This window comes from Balaenoptera musculus, chromosome 20 (assembly GCF_009873245.2).
Source record: "Balaenoptera musculus isolate JJ_BM4_2016_0621 chromosome 20, mBalMus1.pri.v3, whole genome shotgun sequence".
NCBI lineage: Eukaryota > Metazoa > Chordata > Mammalia > Artiodactyla > Balaenopteridae > Balaenoptera > Balaenoptera musculus.
In genome coordinates, this window is record NC_045804.1 from 50,807,205 (window position 1) to 50,828,321 (window position 21,117).

Consider the following 21,117-nt stretch of genomic DNA (forward strand, 5'->3'; position numbering starts at 1 on the left):
GGCGTTGACAAAAACAGACAAAAAAAAGTTGAAGTTTTGAGCTTCCGAATTTTGACAGAAAGTGTGTGTGGTGGTGACTTGGGAGGGTGGTGATAAACAGCTAGCCCTCTTCTAGGCTTGCTACTGACTCCAGCTGCCTGGGATTGTCCTGGGTTTAGCACTGAACGTCCCTCGTCCTGGGAACCTTCTCAGCCGGGGAGGTTACTATCCACTCCCAGGTCGCTCCCACCGATATTAACTGGTCACTGCCAGCCTGCGAGGTTATGTTATATTTATTCGTTCAACAAGCTTTTGCTGACGGTGGAAATATGATGGCCGGCAAATCAGACACAGCCCCGATCCTTACAGACCACGGGAAATTCCTTCTTTGCCTTGAAGTGGTATTAATCAAACTGGGCCTCTTTTAAAAGAATCTTATTGGGCTTCCCTGGTGGCGCAGTGGTTGAGAATCTGCCTGCCAATGCAGGGGACACGGGTTCGAGCCCTGGTCTGGGAAGATCCCACATGCCACGGAGCAACTAGGCCCGTGAGCCACAATTGCTGAGCCTGCGCGTCTGGAGCCTGTGCTCCGCAGCAAGAGAGGCCGCAACAGTGACAGGCCCGCGCACCGCGATGAAGAGTGGCCCCCACTTGCCGCAACTAGAGAAAGCCCTCGCACAGAAACGAAGACCCAACACAGCCATAAATAAATAAATAAATAAATAAATAAATAAACCCAAAGTTAAAAAAAAAAAAAAAAAATTGTATAAAAAAAAAAAAAAAAAAAAAAAAAAATATTATTTTCCCTCATTATAATGGTAGAAAAATTGAGAAGATAAGTGTACAAAGGCAGAGAAAAAAAAAATCGCACTGGCAGATTTCCTTTCAGTATTTTTCCTACACATTTCCCCAGTCACTTCCTATCAGTGTCCAAAAAAATGCAAGTTAATTTTAATTTTGGCCGCAAACCAAGAACAAAAAGGTTAAGTGCACTGAATTAATTTTTCAAGCCAAAGTTAAAGGCTCTGAGGATGATCTGCTGTCTCCAAGGGTCCGATCCCTGTTTTTTTCCACTAGCAGGTGTGATCACAGGCCTGGCAGAGGCGGGTAATGGCTTTCCCTCCTCAGCAAGGTTTCCTGCTTTGCAATTTTTTTTTTCTTTTTACAAATTGAAATGCTGCATTCATTTGATAACGAATCAAGCAGAACAGAGGAGATTATGGTGAAAAACAACAGTGCCTCGCCCCTTCCCATCCTGTTCCACCCAACACCCTCCTGTGACCTAGAGGCAACCCCATTTTTTTTTTTAACGACATAAATGAAACAGCCAATTTTATTCAAATTCTCCAAAATTTATGCTCAATATGTTAATTGTTTCTAAAGTGTTTCACCTTTGTATAATGGTTTTATTATTTCATCTTTCTTTTATAGTTTTTTCATTTTTTCTGTATAGTTCTTCAGTAGAAGCCAGAGTCCTGAGTTGCCAGTTAGGAACCTCTGACCTATTATTCTGATTAAGTTTCTTCTCAATATTCATGGCCAACATCTGGCTTCTAAATGAAAGGCTTTTAGTCTTTTCAATCACTTGCTGATAGGGTGAGACTGCACTGTTACCCATAACCACATGACCTAATTTAGAATCAATCTTGGCATCCAGTCTTGCATTTCTAATCAAATTTACAATTCACCTTTCAGCTTCTTCTGGAGTCATGTTCAGTTTATCTGCCAACATGTTTATGCTGCTACATTGATGGATGCGACAAAATGTCTCAAATACAAAGAGACGGGCATTTTCAATGAAATCCTCAAGACAAGCCACCAAGAAGAAATCATTCACTAGCATTGATTCACATTCCCTTAGCTTTTTCTGAGTCCCATCAAAGTCAAAGTTAACATATAAGCATTCAACAGACTCTGTAAGTGGGTTTTTATATGTGTAAGACTCCTGTTGAATAACTTTGACCAGATCTTTTAGCACCTGCCGGCGTTTTCAGACAGCTTTGTTTGTTATGACTGCTGTGGTCAAATAGCGGAGAATATGTGGACACATTGTCTGAATTGCATTAAGATACTGTGGCTGGTAAAGGAAGAGATCAGTAATGTTATCGCACCCTTTAGGGTGATTGCAGAAAACAAACAGAGACCAATGAGTGAGCCACATTCGCTGCTGAAGAGGTTGAAGTGGAGAACTCACAGAATTTTTATCTATGGTCTCTTTTAGCGGTGTATGGTCTTCCATGGCTGCATCCCAATTCTGCATTAAGATTTCAGAGGCCAGTTTTCCCCAGAGTGAACTCAAAGCATTTCTATCCGTTGCTGGAACCAACACTCTAAAGAAGTGAAGATAGTCTGCTGCTCCAGAGTAATTTCCACATTCATATTGGGATTTTGCATGTCTGTAGAGTGTATCTAAATATTCCTGCCTAAAACCATGCTTGTCTACCAGGTAGTCAAACAGCATCTGACCATCCCTGGTTGACTGCATTTGAGGCAACCCCTTTTAATGGTTTCTGTTTTTATTTCTTTTGGAAGTTGTTTACAAAAATCCTAGCTCAAATGCCCATACTTTATTTCTTTATATATCAACTTTAGTGAATGTTGAGTTTCCAATGTAAAACATGAGGCGTTTAACTCATTTACCCTCCCTCTCCCTCTCTTCTTCCCAATAATGACTATTTATATTATTATTTTTGTTTTTATATTAATTATTTTGGTTCCATCTACTTTCCTCAGCGTCTCTAGCAAGAGAGGCCAGCTTGTAACTCCTCTTTCTCTCCTCACTTCCACATGCAAACTTTTCTCAGCTTCACATTTATTGTACAAAGTCAAGATTTTGGGTATTTACAATTGTTCCTGCGACCACAAACAAGTCTTCCTCATTTTTCTATGTTGACTCCAAAGGTTGAGATCCAATGAACAGTATTGACATTATGAGGGCCTTGTGAATACTGGTCACACTCAAACAATGGGCTGGAACCCCGTGCCCCCTGCAGTAGAAGTGCGGGGTCTTAACCATTGGACCACCAGGGAAGTCCCAGGATTACACTTTCTATTCAATGCACTCAATCCCACAACCCAGGGGAATGTTTCAAGCATTAAGGTCATTGATTAATACTATGTCAATTAAATACCATCATGTCATATTATAACTTGCCTATCATTTAAACTATTATTTATTTATTTATTTTGGCTGCACCGGGTCTTAGTTGCAGCACGCAAGATCTTCCTTGCGGCATGTGGGATCTTTTATTTTAGTTGCGCCACGCGGACTTCTTAGTTGGCCCACGGACTTCTTAGCTGGGGCATACGGACTCTTCGTTGCAGCATGCATGCGGGATCTAGTTCCCCAACCAGGGATCGAACCTGGGCCCCCTGCATTGGGAGTGTGAAGTTTTACCCACTGGACCACAAGGGAAGTCCCTTGCCTATTATTTAAATCAAGAATTTCTTCTTCAGTTTTTGAATTTTCCTACAGATTCTGATGGATTTCTTTCTTCTTGTACTCCTTACCTATAGCATGTCTTTTTTTCCCCCGAGTTATTGTTCATACTATTTATACAATTCAAGCCACATTTTTGCTTCCTCCTCCAGTTAGAACCCATTACTCCCTAAGTCATCATCCTTCGTTCCCTGATCTTTGGGCTTAGATCCACTGTTTCCTGTACATTATTTTGTCTTCTTTCTGGTTTGCTACCACATTTTCTGGAATACATCCTCAATTTTCTAGAAAAGTGTGTGTGGAAGCCAACTTTGTGTGTCAGAACAAGTCTTTATCTGCTTGACCAGATATAGAATTCTAGGTAGAAATTCTTTTCTCTCAAAATTGTGCAGGCATGTCTCCATTCAGTCTTCTAGGATTCAGTGGTATTGATGCAAAGTCTGTAGCCATTTTGATTCTTGTTCCTTTGGAGAGGAAGTTTTTCTCTTTAGAAACTTTTAACATCTTCCCTTTATTCCTGACATTCTGAAATTTCATGAGGAAGTATTTAGATATGGATAATTTTTCATTCATCATCTTGAGCATACAATAAACCCTTTCAGAATGAAGACATGACTTTTTCTGGAAATTATCTCTTATCTTTTTCTAAGAGAGTTTCCTTCCCTCCAATTTATTCATTATTATTTTCTGGGGTTCCTAATAACTGTATGATCCTTCTGGATTGGTCCTCTGTGTTTGCTATCTTTTCTCCCTGATTTCCATTTTTCTTCTTTTCTTTTTTTTTTATAAATTTATTTATTTATATTTTTGGCTGTGTTGGGTCTTTGTTGCTGTGCGTGGGCTTTCTCTAGTTGCGGCGAGCGGGGGCTACTCTTCGTCGTAGTGCGTGGGCTTCTCATTGCAATGGGTTCTCTTCATTGCAGAGCACGGGCTCTAGGTGCTCAGGCTTCAGTAGTTGTGGCACACGGCCTCAGTAGTTGTGGCTCACGGGCTCAGTAGTTGTGGTACACGGGCTTAGGTGCTCCACGGCATGCAGGATCTTCCCAGACCAGGGCTCGAACCTATGTCTTGTGCATTGGCTGGTGGATTCTTAACCACTGCGCCACCAGGGAAGTCCCCCATTTTTCCTCTTTTTATTCTATATTTTTAGAGATTTTTTTTTCTTAACTCTATGTTGTAATCCTTCTATTGAACATTTATTTTTGCAACCACATTTTTAGTCTCTGCAAAATAATTTTTGTTCTCTGATTGTTCCTCTCTCACACAACATACTGTTCTTGCTTTATGGATATTTTGTCTTCTTGAATCTCCAAGTATATTAGATAGTTCTCTTTGTACTATGAATTATCTCTGTTTTCTCCAGTGTCAGTTTTTTTGTTTGCTTATTTTGGTCTTTCTTTGCATGCTACTGGTTCTCCCATATGCATGGTGGTCATTGGTAATATTTAATAAAGGACTACCTAGGTATCCTGGATTTCCTCTGCTGGTATATAAATTATACTATTTCTCTTCTAGGTTTTTCCCTGGTGGAAATTTGGCCTAGAAATTCTCTGTGCATCAAGATAGGACATATCAACTGAAAGGCTTCAATTGGGGTAGGGAAGGTTGGTGGTCAACTGTCAGGCAGTGGGCCACCCCAAATGCTAGAATGAGAAACACTTACTCTGAACCTCCAACATTCATGCCAGAAGCATTAACTTCCCTCAGACAATTGATTCCATTTCTTTGGAGACAAGATGTCTGACATTTTGTCTGAGGGAAAATGCCTTCTGGTGAGGAAGGGAAGTAGAGTCATAACTGATGCTGGTGGCCTGTCTTCCAGGCCTTCAATCAATTCTGGGTTTTCAGTCCCCCTTCTCCCACTTTCCTTTGCCTGTTGGCCAAGAACGTGGCCTCTCCTTGGCAGCCTAAGCAGCCAGGCTTGGCTGGACACCCCCTCCATCTTGGCTCTCTTTCCTTTTGATACTGTCTACTTTGATTTCAATGGGATCTGAGGGGAGATTGGTGATGAGGAGTATGCCTGACCTGGGATCAGAAATCCTGTTTTATTTCCTGATTTTTCCCACGTCCAATACCCAGACTGACAGAGGCCCATGGTAATGGCTCACTCATCAAGCTCAGTGAAAATCAAAGAACTATTTAATGAATATCAGGGTCATCTCTAAACACAAGGCTCACATGTTCATCTCAGGGTTCTGGCCTCAGAGCTGAGGAGAGAGTAGGTAAACAGAGGAAGGAAACTGAATTACTTCAAGAAAACACAAGCATTGCCTTTATGTGGGTCAGGCTTTTCCAGATGGAGGTCTCTCTGGTCACCTGAAGGAAGGGGGCTTGTGCAGGAACAGATCCCCGTGGCTGACAAAACCAAGACCTTCCTCAGCTCAAGGCCTGGTGGGAAGAGCCAGCCACCCTCAGGAGTGCACACAAACTCCTCAGATTTTCTTCAGTTCCTCACCTGGCTCAGACAATGGTGTCTGGTACCAATTTGCATCTTGCTATTCTTTCCTTGCCTTTTTCCAACTCTTGCCCAGTAACCTCAGATAATCCCTTTCCACTCTGTCATCCCTTTCTTCAACTCATTTGTATGCACCCAGAAAACCCTAATCACACACCTATTAAGCACAGAATAATAACAGAGAAAACCTTGCTTCAAGGGAAAAAGGAAAGTCACAAGTCTGAAGTAAAAGTAAATTTAAGTCAGTGTCATTAAGTGATATAAATCCTGAAAATGACCAGAATTCCTTCTGGGCTTTCCACCAAAGTCTCTTGGGCTTCTTCCTTCTCCCTGTATTAAATGTGAACCACTAGAATCCCAAATAAAGATCTGTCCATTCATTCATTAAATATTTATTGACTGCTCCCTGTTTGCCTGATACTTCGCTAGTCACCAAGTATAAACAGAGGAGAAGACGTATGTCGTCCCTGTCCCCTTGGGGCTTTCAGTTCAATCAACCAACAAATGTTTATTAAGCATCTATTATGTAGGTTGAGAACTGAAACCAGGGATACTCATTCAGCTTAACACTGATTTTTTTTTTTAATTTATTTTTGGCTGCGTTGGGTCTTTGTTGCTGCACGCAGGCTTTCTCTAGTTGTGGCGAGCGGGGGCTACCCTTCGTTGCGGTGCGTGGGCTTCTCATTGCGGTGGCTTCTCTTTGTTGCAGAGCATGGGCTCCAGGCACGCCACGCGGGCTTCAGTAGTTGTGGCACACGGGCTCAGTAGTTGTGGCGCACGGGCTTAGTTGCTCCGTGGCATGTGGGATCTTCCCAGACTAGGGCTCGAACCCGTGTCCCCTGCATTGGCAGGCAGATTCTTAACCACTGCACCACCAGGGAAGTCCCAACATTGATTTTTTTTTTTTTTTTTGGCTGCGTTGGGTCTTCGTTGCTGTGCACAGGCTTTCTCTTGTTGCAGCGAGCGGGGGCTATTCTTCGTTGTGGTGCTCGGGCTTCTCATTGCAATCACTTCTCTTGTTGCAGAGCACGGGCTCTAGGCGTGCAGGCTTCGGTAGTTGTGGCACACGGGCTCTAGAGCACAGGCTTAGTAGTTGTGGTGCACGGGCTTAGTTGCTCTGCGGCATGTGGGATCTTCCCGGACCAGGGCTCGAACCCATGTCCCTTGCGTTGGCAGGCGGATTCTTAACCACTGCGCCACCAGGGAAGTCCCTTAACATTGATATTAACATGACTATTCCACTGCCTTCATTGGCATAACATTTTTCCAAGAGACTTCTGCCCAGAAAGATGAATGTTGCAAATTAACTTTATTGCTTATTTATTGCTGACAGTTGGCACCCTAAGACTGTCTGAACCCCTCACCTCAAAATCCTCATTATTCTGTGTTCATTCTAAACTATTACGCCATGACCCTTCCCCAACCCTAATCAACCCCCGCTCCTACCCCATCATGGAAAGACTCTTCCCCTTTAAATGAGACTTCAGAGTCTCAATAAATGTCATGGCCTTACTCATCTCCCTGTGAAGTGTTGTCAGACTGTCAAGGGGTAAGCAATAAACCTGGCTTTATCTAGTCAACAGGTTGCTCTTGTGATATCTGGGGAGCCAGCATTTGACAAGGTGCTGGGAGCACAGTAGTAACTGATGTCCTCATAGAGTTTACATTCTAGAGATAGCCGATAAGCAGATAAACCAGGAAATATGTAATTTGTATTTTACAACGTAGTTGGGGAGATAGTAGCCAAACAGATCATTACAAATTACAAACAGATCATTACAAAATAACTAAGAAAGAAATAAAGAATAGAGAACGGGGGAAGTTGGGAACCTAATTTTAAAAAATGATCTAGAAAACTCTCTTTGAAATGACTTGAGCTGGGGGTGAGGGTGGTCTGAGTGTTCCAAGTAAGGGGAGTAACTGGTGTTGAGACCCTGAAGCAGGAATGTGGTTCAGAAAGGTTCCATAACGGAAAAGAAACCAAGACAGGAGGGCAGCGGGGCAGCGGGCAGGACTGAGCAGACGGGGAAGGCAGAAGCTTCTCCACATCCTTACCTTGTTCAGAACCACTGCTTTACCTTGCTGTTTAACTATGACTTTTGCAACAGTTTTTTTCTAATACAGTACTTTTCTTTGCAAATATGCAGAGGTGAACATTGCATAGTTTAAATGAATTTTGGAGGGTCTTACTGTTTACAAAAGTGTTTTCATGGCAAAAAGGGTCCAGCTTTTATGAAATTCAACTCAGTAAATTTGAAGATCTAATTGGCTTTATTCAACATTCACGAATCAGGCAGCATTCCATTTAACAAGCAGAAAGGCCTCTGAGGAGTTGAACCAAACGGATCTTTTATAGGGACAAGGCATTTATTAGCAAAAGAATAGAAAGGATTGTTTCAGGCAAGGTCCCCTTCCCTTTGGGGCCAGGAAGGGCAGAAGTCTTTTGGAGACTACCTCACTAGTGTGGATCAGGAAATTCCAGACTGATTGGTTGAAAACTCAACTCCTGGGAGAGGCTGTAACTGCAATTAGGTTAGGTATTACGTTTTGGTTTTGCTAACGTGGCTTAGCGCCACGTTAAATTTAAAGAGTTCTTGTAGCTCCACTTGAGCTCAGGTTAGCCCTATTATTTGCTTAAGTGGCTTCTGTGTTTCCAGAGAAGGGCGTTTGGGGAACACACTTGGCGGGGTTGGGGGGGCTACGTTTCTGGCATACAGGTCTAGAAGCTTGCTCTCTCCAGCTGCATGACCCCGGGGTTTAAATCAACTACCAACTGATTTGCTAAAAAAAGTGAAAACCCAACCCGCGCTAATGGTTGCCCTCAGGCTCTTTCCGTCACTTGCAGGAAAGAATTGTCTTTCGGTGCCGCTGCTAAAATCCAAATGCGCCTTGGCCTCTGACCGTGTTGACGGAAGGATTGCCTAGTTACCTTGGTCTGGAGGCCTAAATTAGCAATCTCGCTTGGGCAGGACTAGACCTGCAGGAGCTGCAGTGCTGTCGCCCCGGCCACCCCCGTACACAGCCCGAGTGGAGTTTCTGCTTCTTTCAGCCCTCGCTCCCTCTCTCCCGCCGGCCGGCCGCGTGGAGGGCGCTCCAGCCGCACACCCCATATCGCCCGCTGCACACTCACACAAACATTGCCTCACTTTTCCACGCCCGGGCGGTGCGTGCCCCCGGGCCGGGACTCGCTCTGTGGTCTGCAAGCGGAGCGGCGCGCGCCCCGCTGCGTGCACTGCTCTCGGCCGGGCTCGGAGTTTAATCTCACACACAGTGTCCGGCTTCCTGTTCTCATCCCCCCCCCCTCCCGCCCCGTTTCCCTGGCCCCTCCCTCTCTCCAGCCCGATCCGCCCGCCGGCTCCCCCTCCCCCGATCCCTCGGGTCCCGGGATGGGGGGGCGGTGAGGCAGGCACAGCCCCCCGCCCCCATGGCCGCCCGTCGGAGCCAGAGGCGGAGGGGGCGCCGGGGGGAGCCGGGCACCGCCCTGCTGGCCCCGCTCGTGCTGGGCCTGGGCCTGGCGCTGGCCTGCCTTGGCCTCCTGCTGGCCGTGGTCAGCCTGGGAAGCCGGGCATCGCTGTCTGCCCAGGTGAGGCCCGCCTGCACACCCCTCCCTGGGCAGATCAGGAGCGGACTCTGCCGAGTAGCTGATGGGGCCGGGTGGGCCGAGGGCAGGGGGCCAGGAAGATGGGTGGAGGGTGAGATGTCAGGTGGAGAAGGACAGGGTGACGCTGCCTCCTTCCCAGCAGGAGCCTTCCCAGGGGGACCTGGTGGCAGAGGAGGACCCCGACCCGCTGGTGAGTGGGGGTGGGTGCTGGCCTCGGGCTGCCAGGCATGGGAAGTGTGTGCCCGCTGAGGATGCAGGGTGTGCCCCGGTTGTGCCAGCCGTGTGCGGGGGTGTGCACCAGCCGTGCTGTGGGGCATGGGTACGTGAGAGAGAGGGTGACAACTGCGTGTGAGGGGTTTGTGCCGCGCTCGTGTCAGCCGAGTACGAAGTGTTTAGTGGCCGTGGTGGAAGTGGGAATGTGTGGGTGTCCGCGTGGGAGAGGGATGCTGGCTGTGTGTGCGGTGCGTGTACCCACTGTGCATGCTGACTGGGTGTGGGCGTGTGTGCAATGTACCAATGGCTGGTTGGGCGGAGCAGGATAGGGGGATGTGGCTGGTTGTGGGAAGGGGGGCGAGGGCTGCGGCCTGACCCTGGAACTTGCCTCCTCGTGGCCCTGGCCACTCTTGGCTGAGGGGCTCGGTCTCTCCCGAAGACTTCTGTGCCTCTTGCTGGCTGGGGCCTCTCGTGACGGGCCCCCTGTCAGTCTCAGTTTATGTCTCTGCGAGTCCCTGGCAAGATCCTGGTTTAGCCCTGCCCTTAATGTCCCTAGGACCTGAATCCCCAGACAGAGGAGCGCCAGGATACCCTGCCTGTCCTGAAACTGGTTCGGCCTCGAAGGAGCGGTGAGCAGCCCTTTGTCCCAACCTCAGGAGTAATAATAGCGGCTGGTCTGTGGTGGCTTCTGGACTCATTATTGCTTTTGTTCCTCATAACAGCCCCGTGAAGCAGGCAGAGCAAAACCCATTATCCTCATTTACGGATAGAGAAACTGAGGCACTGAGAGTAAAGGGGGGGCTCACAGTCATGGAAACTCGAACCTAGAATTCTGACCCTCCCTCTGAAGCTCCTTCCATGGCATAGACCTGCTTCTCACTTCAGACCCTACCCCAGATATGAAGGTGGGATGGCCAGGAATTAGGAGAACCCCTGGGGTCCTGATGAAGATGAGGTAGGGGAGTCAGAGGCCTGAACCCCAAGAAGCAAAGAGACTTATGACTGGGGTGACCGTGTGACCACATATCCAGGTTTGCAGGGGGCTGTCCTGGCTTACACGTGTTAGCTCAGTGCGATGATTAATAACACCCCTATTGCTCTCAGAAGCATCCCAGTTTGGATGATAAATTATCAGCGGCTCTACCTATGGAGGAAGATAAGGCCTGAGGTTCTGAGGCCAGGAGTCTGGAGGAGAATAAGGATGCCAGGGTTTTGAGGGGGATGGAGCTGAGAGAGCAGGTCCTGGCCCCTCTAGACGTGGGGACTGCTTTGCCCATCTGTCTTTCTTTGATTCTCAGCACCTAAAGGCCGGAAACCACGGGCGCGCAGAGCGATTGCAGCCCACTATGAAGGTGGGTGACCGTGAGCCATGCCCAGGGAGAAGGGGTGGCAGAGGGGCAGGGCAGGGCTCACCAACCCTTCCCTGTGTCTTACAGTTCACCCACGACTGGGACAGGATGGAGCGCAGGCGGGTGAGACCCCATCCCCACCTCTGAGCTCTTCCCTGACCCCCACAGCACTGGCTTTCTAGACAAGGCCCCCCCCAAAACCTTGACTTCCCACCCTCATCCCCGCCTTCAGCCTCAGAACCCCAGAAGCCAGTTCAGGAAAGTGCTTAGGGCTCGCTTCTCTCGGCTCCCGAACCTGAACTTTCTCCGTGACTCAGACATAGGACCCTGGGGGAGGTCCCTTCCCCTCCCAGAGCACAGGCAGGTTCCCCCCACCAAACTACCAGCCCAGCTTCTTCTTTAGCCCTCGCTTGTCTCCAAGAAGCATCTTTGATTTTTTTTTTCCTCTTCTTTCCCTTCCATATTCCAAGAGTCTTCTTGCTCTGATCATTTTTCTCCAAATGTTTCCAGTCTCTGCTCTTCTTTTCCATCCCTACCCCACTCCCCACCTCAGCGCCATGACCTCGGAACCTCAAACTCATTCTCCAGTCCCTTCCCCATTCTAGACTTTCCCCGCCCCTACTCTGTCCCACCTGTGTTGCCAAGCTAAGCCCCCCTGAAGCCCGCCTTCCATTATTCTGTTGCTTTTCTGCTTGGATTGCAGCCTCTCCCCGGTCTGGTCTCAACCTCTTTTCCTGGCACACTCTTATGCCTTCTCCACACTTGTTGGGCTGACACCCCCTCCCCATCAGCGTGCCTCGTCTGGACTTTGCACATCCTATTCTCTCACCTGGAATGCTCTTCCACGTGACAGGTCAGGAGGCAAGACATGAGAGTGGCTTAGTCTAGGGGTCTGGCAGCAGAGATGGAGAGAAGTAGATGGATTCAGTGTGTGGCTTGAAGATAGGGTTTGCTGTGGGGATGAGAAGGATAAGGGAGAGGGGGGAATCAGAAATGACTTCTAGATTTTTAACTTGGGCATCTTTGAGAATAATGGTGCCATTTATTAAAATGGGGGTTAACCAGGGAGGAAATAGGTTGCGAGGTGTGTAAACTAATAATTGAATTTGAGATCTAATAATAACTAAGTGGATACATAATAATAAACAAGCGAGTTTCACAAATAGATGGCTGCACACGGTAGAGTACACATCCTGGGCAGGATGTGTAGAGTCGGGAGTCATCACCAGATGGGGGTATTTGAAGCTATAGGTCTGGATGAGACACCCAGGGGAAAGACGGGCTCCACAAGCGAAGCCCTGAGGCTCTTGGACCTTTACAAATGGAGCAGAGGAGGAGAACCCAGCAGAGACTGAGAAGCAACCAGAGAGAGGGGAAGAAACCCAGGGAGGGTGGTGTCCTGGAGTCTCGGAGGGGACACAGTTTTAAGAAGGAGCATGTGGCCGTCTGTGTTGAATGCAGATGACCAGTCACATGAGATGAGAACAGACAAATGGCCGCTGGGTTTGGTAACATTAAAAGTCAACTGGTGACCTTGACAAGGGCAGTGTCAGTGGTGTGGTTAGGATGGAAGCCAGCACGGATTACGTTAAGAGAAAATGGGAACTAGGAATCGGAGACAGTGACAACCCTTTCCAGAAGTTTCTCTGTGACAGGAGCAGAGAAATGGGCCAGGAGGGAGAGGAGGATGTGAATCAAGGAGAAGTTCGGTCCTTTTAGTGATAAACAATACTGCATGAGTCTTAGCTAATACTTATTCAGTGTTTAATCTCATCTAATCCTTGAGAAACAGTCCTGAAAGGAAGATAATCCGATCATCTCCATTTTACAGATAGAGGTGATGTAACTTGTCCGGGTCATGATGATACTGAGAGGTGGAGCCAGGATTTGAACCCAGCTAGTGTGTGCTTGTGTCCCAGACATTGTATGAGCGGCAACTGCTGGTGCATGGATGGGGGAACCTGCAGGGCAACATCAAGAAGGTGGGAGGGGGTGGGTTCCAGAAGGAAGAGAGGGACACATCATCCCATCACCATAAGAGGCTCAATGGCAACCATGAGAACAGGTTGGTTTGTGGTTTCGGTGGCAGGACGTGGGGGAGCCCTTACCTGATGACTTCTAGGTCCTCTGGAGAACGAGGGAGACGGGCAGGAGAGATGGTGCTAAAGCAAGCATAGTGGGGGAAAGAAGGACGACTGCCATGCAGTAAGGAATGAGTTGTGATTGTGAAACTGAGTGACACCACGGTCCCAGACACACCATGCCCTTAGCCACAACCAGCTCAAACTGGTTCCCTAGCCAGGAATGCCCTCTCTCCTTCTCTCCCCCTACTCTTCCTGCCCCAGGCCGACCTTCCTCCCTTCTGTATGGACCATTTATTTCAGTGGTTACCCAGACATTCATTCATTCATTGACTCAACACACACGCCCTGAGATCCCACTGTTTGTAAGGACCCAGCTAGGTGCCCACAGTGAATAATACCCAGACCTATTTACAAGGAATTGCTGTCCAGGAGAAGAGACAAACATATAAATTTGTAAATTACAATGTGATACAACAAGAACAATAAAGAAAGTAGCCAGAGGTGTATGGCGGCACAGAGGAAGACAAGTTTACAATGGAGTAAGGGACTCCTTCCCCAAGAAGGTGTGGGCCTTGAAGTGTGAGTGTGAGATGGACAGGGGGGCAGGGGCCACTTGTGCAAAAGCCCCGAGTCTGCCAAGAGTATGATGAGGCTGGGGGACCGGAGCAGCTCGATGTGGCTGAGGAGACAGAACTAGAAGAGCAGCAAGGGGTGAGGCCAGAGAAGAATGCGGAGCCAGGTCACAAATGGAATCTGGAAGTTATCCTGAGGTCAAAACAAGAGAGGCAGGCTCGCATCTGCATTTTAGAAACGTCACTCTGTGGCTCTGTGTCGCCTAGCGAGTAAACTGGACCAGGCAAGACTGGAAACAGGGAGTCCAAAGAGGAAGCAGGCTGGGAAGAGTCCCAGTGGGAAGTGGCAGGGGCCAGACCAGGGAGGGAGACAGAGCTATTTAGGTGGCAGAATTGCTAGAAACTGGTGATCAGTGAATGAAACTGGTAAAGGAGAGAGTGGCTTGGGTGCCTGGTAAGAGGTAGAACCAGGAACCCAATGTGGAATGCAGACAGTCAAGCAAGTTTGGGATGGGGCAGGACCAGGCTCAGTTTTGATCTAGGTGAGTTTGAGGTGCCAGGGGCTATTCTGATGGCAGGCAGGTAGCAGTGTCAGGAGGGGCAGGAAAGGGCAGGGCTGGAGACTCAGGTTGGAGTCTGCAAAGTAAAGGCCAAGGGAACCCCTAGGTGGGGATGAAAGTGCCCAGCGAGCGTCATGTTCTCCTTGAGAAAGCAACAAGAACAGCGCACAGGGGCAGGCAGAGGGTGGGGCTGCTGGGGAAGGAAGCTGGCCAGGCTACTGAGATGAAGCCAGTGAAGCCCTGGAGAGTGGCCCATGGACCCAAACAAGAGAGAGCTGTTGCCATGGCCGCCTCCTCCCCTCTATCTTCCCACCAGCGTGTGCTTGGTGCCCACTCAGGGCAGGCCCAGCTCCAGGGGCTGGGGTGCAGTAACAAGACCAATACCTCTGCCCCCTGGGGGAGTCAGACCCCAAACTATCACAGAAGGAAATAAAATGATTTCCCTCCTTGGTGACTGCTGTGAGAGAAACGGGGTGAGTGGAGGAGAGATTATCGGAGACGAGCTCTTTCAGGCTGGGAGGACTGGGGAGGTCTCTCAGAGGGACCAGTCTGACAGGAGGGGCCAGGCAGGGGAGGAATCCTTCGGGGAGGGAAGAGCAGCAAAAGCCCTGTGGAAACAATGAGCTTGGTGCGCAGCGGGAACAGAAAGCGGGCCGGAGTGGCTAGAATCTTGTGACTTGGAGGAATGTGTGAGATTAGATGCGAGAGGTAAACAGGGGCAGCCCATAGAGGACCTGGGAAGCCACTTGAGACCCTGCTCTGTCATTTGATTATTTATCTTCTTTACAATTTGCAATTACCCTCACTCTAGATTTTTTTTTTTTTTGGTAATGGCTTTATTGAGATATAATTCACATTCTATATAATTCACCTGTTTAAAGTGTACAATTAAGTTTTTAGTATATTCACAGAGTTGTGAGATCATCACTACGGTAATTTTAGAGAGTTTTCATTACCTCAAAAAGAAACCCTGTACCCTTTACCCACCACCCCATATTTCCGTGATCCCCCCAGCCCTAAGCAACCACTAATCTACTTTCTGTCTCTATATATTTGCTTACTTGGACATTTCATAGAAATCATATAATATGTGATCCTTTGTGACTGGCTTCTTTCACTTAGCATAATGTTTTCAAGGCTCCTCCATATTGTAGTGGGTATTAGTATTCCATTTCTTTCTTTTTTTTTTTTTTTTTCCCCTTGGCCCCAGTGCGTGGCTTGTGGGATCTTAGTTCCCCAGCCAAGGATCGAACCCGCAACCCCTGAAGTGGAAGTGCAGAGTCTTAACCACTGGACCGCCAGGGAAGTCCCATTATTGCATTTCTTTTTATGGCTGAATCATACCTCATTGTATGGACTTAATACAATTTTCCTTATCCATTCATCAGTGGATGGACATTTGGGTACCATTTTATTGTTTTTAATGTTTTTTTCTTTTTTCCCCTCTTTTTACTTTTTTTTCATATTTTCCTTTTCTCTTATTTTTAATTTTAATAATCCAAGTAACGTATGATTCAAGTAATGCATCGATACATTCTCCAAGTAGAAGAGCAAACAATACAGACACAAACTATAAAAGCCCCCATGCTTCTTCAGTCCTCCTCTTCTCCCCAGAAGTGGCTGGTGACAACTTGCCCTGTATGGTTCTGGTCATATATGTGGGGTTTCTTCACCGAACTTCCTATTACACTCCCAGCTCCCTAGGCCCTGGCGCCTCCCTTGCCCTGGGCCCTCTAGATATCTTCTGGGTAAGGTAGGCCCAAAGGTTTATAAACTCAGTGGCTGGGGAGTGTGAGAAAGTTCTATAAAGGGATTTCCCCCTGTCTCTGAACATCCACATTCAGGTGTGGACGGGACGGTGAGTGGCTGGGAAGAGGCCAAAATCAACAGCTCCAACCCACTGCGCTATGACCGCCAGAGCGGGCAATTTATGGTCACCCGGGCTGGGCTGTACTACCTGTACTGTCAGGTAAGCCCCACCTGGCTCCACGGGTAGAGCAGGAACTGAGGGAGAAGGGCTGGGCTTAAGGGGTGGGGGCAAGTTAAGGGTGGGGAGGAGGAGCTTGGGGTCTGGGCTGGAGAGGAGCCCAGGGCAAGCAGAGGCCTGGACTCCGCCCCCCTCCCCCACCCCCTCCCCCACCCCCCAGGTGCACTTTGATGAGGGGAAGGCTGTCTACCTGAAGCTGGACCTGCTGGTGGATGACACGCTGGCCCTGCGCTGCCTGGAGGAGTTCTCGGCCACAGCGGCCAGTTCCCTCGGGCCCCAGCTCCGTCTCTGCCAGGTGTCCGGGCTGTTGCCCCTGCGGCCAGGGTCCTCCCTGCGGATCCGCACCCTCCCCTGGGCCCATCTCAAGGCTGCCCCCTTCCTCACCTACTTTGGACTCTTCCAAGTTCACTGAGGGGGCCCTGGTCTCCCGGTGGTTTGCCAAGGCCGCTGGCTCCCCACGGCAGCTCTCTGAGCACCCCAGTCCCCTCTGCCCACCCTGAGCGGCTCCTCCCCCAGACCTGCCTCTCCCTCTGTAGGCTGCCAGGGCACGCTCAAGACATGTCCATGCCACAGAAATAGTCCCCTCATCTCTGACAGCTCCCCGCACCTCCAGCTCTCCACCTCACTAGCTCCCAAACCCCCATTTATCTCCTGACTCCCCACCCTGGCCGCAGCCCCCCAGGACACTGTGTTTACTGTACTCTGGGTGACGATGGGTCCTGAATACCCCTCTTCAGGCACTAAGAGGGGCTGGATGCCAGAGAGACTGGGACTAGGCCAGGCGTTCCCGAACGTGAGGGGTAAGAGACCAAGACATGATAATTCCTCCCCTGATAATTCCCTGTGGATTTTTAAAACAGATATTATTTTTATTATTATTGTGACAAAATGTTGATAAGTGGATATTAAAAAGAATAAGTCACGGTCGCTCTCTTTATTGGGCCTTAGGGGACATCCTCGGGGTAGCTGAGGGCCATGCGAAGGGGGTCTGGGAATTGGGGAGTGGGGGGCAGGACGCCCGGAATTGCAGGGCGATGTCCAGGCTTGGGAGTGGGGACCTACATGCCTCTAACCCCCAAGCATGAGCAGAGAGTCGAAAGGCAAACTGCCAGGAAAAAAAATCAATCCTCTGCCCAAGGTCCAGCAGAAGCAGCCTCATTTACCTATAGGAGGCGGGCTTCCTCCTGCGGGGAATCCCTGGGCTGGGAGGAGCCGGAGCCCTTCCTCCTGGCAGCCTCGGAAACTTCAGCAGGTGCTGGCACAAGCCCTGGCTGGGACGCGGGGTGGGAGCAGGCCCAGCATGGGGGCTCAGGGTCAGGAAGCGGGACGCCGGAGCCCAGGAACACGGACACCTGTGTCCTTGGGGCCAGGGAGGAATCCTACAGTGGCAGGGTGCTTGGGCTGTCTCTTTCTCTCTTTGTCCAGAGCCTTATGTTAAGAGCTTTTCTCGGGAAACAGGAAGTCCTGCCTGCCAAGTTCAGCACAGGGAGTAGTGCAGGCCTTATTCCAACACACCCGGCCTGGCCTTAACCCCAGAACTCAGCCAGTTTCTTGCTTCCGCGACCCTGGTTCTCCTCCCCACTGACGCCCTCCCCTTCTTTCCCACCTTTGGTCTCTCTCAGCAAACTGCCCCAGAGATCTCGCCTGTGCCTGGGCCAGAGGGTCTTCCACTCTCACCCCTTGACCCTCAATGCTGCCCAGCTCGTCCCTCCATCCCGGCTCCTGGCACCATGCCCCATAGCCAGCCAACCTTCCCTCCCCCACTTCTGGGGCCGCCCTGGGGTTCCTGCGCTCTGGCCGCTCCTCCCGGGTGTCGCTGGCAGCCCTGTCCTTCTTAGAGAGACTGACAACAAATTCTCCTGAGGCTGGAGGAGGGTGAGGGGTCTCGGGACAACACTGGCCCTGCAGCGGGGTGCCAGGAGCACCAACAGTGCCCCGAGCTTGCTTTCTGCCTCCCTCCTTTTTATTCTCAAGTTCCTTTTTATTTCTCCCTTGCGTAACGCCCTTCTTCCCTTCTGCACCACTGCCTGCACCCCGACCCTCCCCGTCACCTCCTTGCTACCCCACTCCTGAGGCTACAGCTGTTGGCAGGGTCCCCAGCTCATGCCGGCCTTATCTCCTTCTTTACTAGCCCCCAAAGGGCCCCCGGGAGACATGGGGGGCCCAGTCCGAGAGCCGGCACTCTCAGTTGCCCTCTGGTTGAGTTGGGGGGCGGCTCTGGGGGCTGTGGCTTGTGCCATGGTTCTGCTGACCCAACAAACAGAGCTGCAGACCTTAAGGAGAGAGGTGACCCGGCTGCAGAGGACCGGCGGGCCCTCCGAGAAGGGGGAAGGGTATCTGTGGCTGAGCCTCCGGGAGCAGGTGAGTGAGGGGAGAAGGGTGTCTGGGAGAGAAGGATGGGTGGCAGGGTGGTCTCCAGGCCTCTTGGTTCCAGCCGCCTGCTCTGCAAAGTTTTCAATGGGTGCAAGAGAGGGTCCCAGGTTTGGAGGTCAAGGGAGCAACCATTCCAGGAAAGGAAATGGTTAAAGATTAATGCTTCTTGTACCTAACAGATCCTGGAGGACAGCCAGCACCAAGACTCAGGTTGCTGGGGAAAGGTGCAGGAGAGATGTGAGGCATTCCTGGGGCGGGGGAGGCCTGGGGGAAAGGCTTTCTGGGACCCTTGCATCTTAGCCTAACCCTGACCCTCTTTCCATGAGCAGAGCTCTGATGGCGTGGAAGCCCGGGAGAATGGGGAGAGATCCCGGAGGAGGAGAGCAGTGCTCACCAAAAAACAGAAGAGTGAGGCCCCCGGGGTGCAGCAGGGGTGGGAGGTGATCAAGCAGCACGGGGATTTGGAGACTGAGACCCTGAGCCAGGGGTGAGGGTGGAGGGCCGACAACAGAGCAACGGGGGTAGGTGGGCGCTGCTGAGATTTCCTCCTTCTCTCCCCAGAGAAGCGCTCAGTCCTTCATCTCGTTCCCGTTAACATCACCTCCAAGGGTGAGCACTATTTTCAATAATGGCTTTTGAGCAGAGGCAAAATCTAGGAACTGTGGGGCTGGCACCTGGGCCCAAGAGAACCTTAGAGGAGAAAGTGTCTGAGTGTGCACAGAAATCCTGACTGCCACACTCCTTGCCTCCAGAGGACTCTGATGTGACAGAGGTGATGTGGCAACCAGCTCTCTGGCGTGGGAGAGGCCTGGAGGCCCAAGGATATGTCATTCGAGTCTGGGATGCTGGAGTTTATCTGCTGTACAGCCAGGTAACCCCAAACACCCCCGGAGCCTCACCTGAGGGCCTGTTCTCCCAAAGCCTTATGCCCCAGCACTGAGGGTTCCCAACCCCTATGCATACGCAACTTAGAGGACCCTTCTTCATTCCTCGGCTCCCTTGTCAGGGCTCCTGAGGCCGCCCAGACCTGAGCCACACTATCCCGTTTTCTTCATCTCCTCCCCTCCCTGCCAGGTCTTGTTTCATGATGTGACTTTCACCATGGGTCAGGTGGTATCCCGGGAGGGCCAGGGAAGGCAGGAGACTCTATTCCGATGTATACGAAGCATGCCCTCCAACCCCGACTGGGCCTACAATAGCTGTTACAGCGCAGGTGAGAGCCTGAGAGGCGGGTGAGCAGTGGAGGGTGGATGCGAGGAGAGCAGGGGATCTCTGACCTGGGGGCACTGGTGCGGGAGCTACAGCAGGGGGATGGAAGAAGCGTGGGTGTAGAGGCAGAGCTGAGGAGTGAAGGACAGAATACCTTGGTCCTTACAGGAGGCACAGAAAAGGTTGAGCTGGAGAAGGGAGGGTGAAACATCACAGTATCTTTATGGCCGTGCTTCACTGAGCATCTCTTTTCTCCCTTTTCTCAGGTGTCTTCCATTTACACCAGGGGGATACCCTGAGTGTCATAATCCCCCGGGCAAGGGCGAAACTTAGCCTCTCTCCACATGGAACCTTCCTGGGGCTTGTGAAACTGTGATTGTGTTGTAAAAGGTGGTTCTGAGCTTGGAAGACCAGGGTGGGTTCATTTTGGAGACAGCCCAGAGCTGACCAGACAAAGGACAGGGAACAGTCAGGAACAGAGGCCTCTTCTGGGTTTGACTGGAATCCCAGGTTTGACAGCTCGTGACTCTCCCTTCCTCTCTTCTCCCCCCCACCCCACCCCCAGGACTTCGAATTCATGGATATTAAAGAGGTAGTAGAATATCTTGCTCTTAGTCTCCATCCAGCCCCAAATTCTTGAGGGAGTTGGGCGGGGGTGGGAAATGCCCGGCATTGTCTAGACTTGCTCTGGGTCCCACTGGAATGCTTCCAGAACAGCACCACCATCTAGCGGCAATCTGAGACAACGATCCTGCCTGTTGGCAGATGGCCACGAATCCTTCCACCACTCAGGAAAACTCCTGGTTCTTTACACCACACCTCTCTAGGTATCCTCTGCCTCTCCACTCCACAAGAAGCCTCATCTTCACTCTCCTCTCTCCATCTATTGGGGCCCAGTTTCCATCACTGTTTCCAGAGGTGTAATTATTATGCGCCCGTCTGCAGAAGGTGCCCAACGACGACGGTCCCCTTGCAGCCACATCATTACTCTTCGGGTGCCAACTTTTGCCTTTCACGCTCTCCACTGCCCTGGCGCGGCAGGCCACTCTAAGCCTCTCTGGACTGGGAGGGGAGCCGGGGAGCCTCGGATAAATCGTACGCCCTAGTCCTGATCCTGTCTCACTCCTCTGATCTCTCCTTTCTGCGCAAGCCCTGCCTAAAGTTAAAAAATAAAAGAGAATAAATGGAACCTCGGATCCAATTCCCCTGCTGCTGTGCCTCAGCTCCGTCCCCGTACCAGGATCTCCCGGCCCCCACGGCCCTCCACCGAAGCGCCTCACTGGACCGAGGCGCCTC

At 50.3% G+C, this 21,117-nt stretch overlaps 1 protein-coding gene and 1 pseudogene across 8 annotated transcripts; one reads left to right on the forward strand and one right to left on the reverse strand.

Annotated features, from left to right (window-relative positions):
* Window positions 1-1,436: 1,436 nt before the first annotated feature.
* On the reverse strand, window positions 1,437-2,464 carry LOC118886992 (annotated as a pseudogene).
* A 6,726-nt stretch (window positions 2,465-9,190) lies between these two features.
* LOC118886990 (tumor necrosis factor ligand superfamily member 12) lies at window positions 9,191-21,004 on the forward strand. Of its 8 annotated transcripts, none has more exons than XM_036837461.1 (12): window positions 9,192-9,456; window positions 9,614-9,664; window positions 10,244-10,316; window positions 10,986-11,039; window positions 11,124-11,159; window positions 18,503-18,600; window positions 18,792-18,836; window positions 18,942-19,020; window positions 19,174-19,221; window positions 19,365-19,483; window positions 19,687-19,825; window positions 20,088-21,004. In XM_036837461.1, the coding sequence occupies exons 1-12, from the start codon at window positions 9,298-9,300 to the stop codon at window positions 20,195-20,197; spliced, it is 1,011 nt and encodes a 336-aa protein (XP_036693356.1). In that variant the 5' UTR covers window positions 9,192-9,297; the 3' UTR covers window positions 20,198-21,004. The 8 variants fall into 8 exon arrangements, with proteins under 8 accessions (XP_036693354.1, XP_036693356.1, XP_036693352.1 ...); XM_036837457.1 differs by having other exon boundaries at window positions 9,617-9,664; window positions 18,371-18,600; XM_036837458.1 differs by lacking the exon at window positions 18,792-18,836 and having other exon boundaries at window positions 18,371-18,600.
* The last annotated feature ends 113 nt before the right edge of the window (window positions 21,005-21,117 follow it).

Excerpts from the sequence above, each read along its gene's own strand:
- LOC118886990 (XM_036837457.1), top strand. The coding sequence starts at position 9,298 with ATGGCCGCCCGTCGGAGCCAGAGGCGGAGGGGGCGCCGGGGGGAGCCG. Across the intron at positions 18,837-18,941 it reads ACTCAGGTTGCTGGGGAAAG|AGCTCTGATGGCGTGGAAGC; the intron begins GTGCAGGAGAGA and ends TTCCATGAGCAG. Across the intron at positions 19,826-20,087 it reads CAATAGCTGTTACAGCGCAG|GTGTCTTCCATTTACACCAG; the intron begins GTGAGAGCCTGA and ends CCCTTTTCTCAG.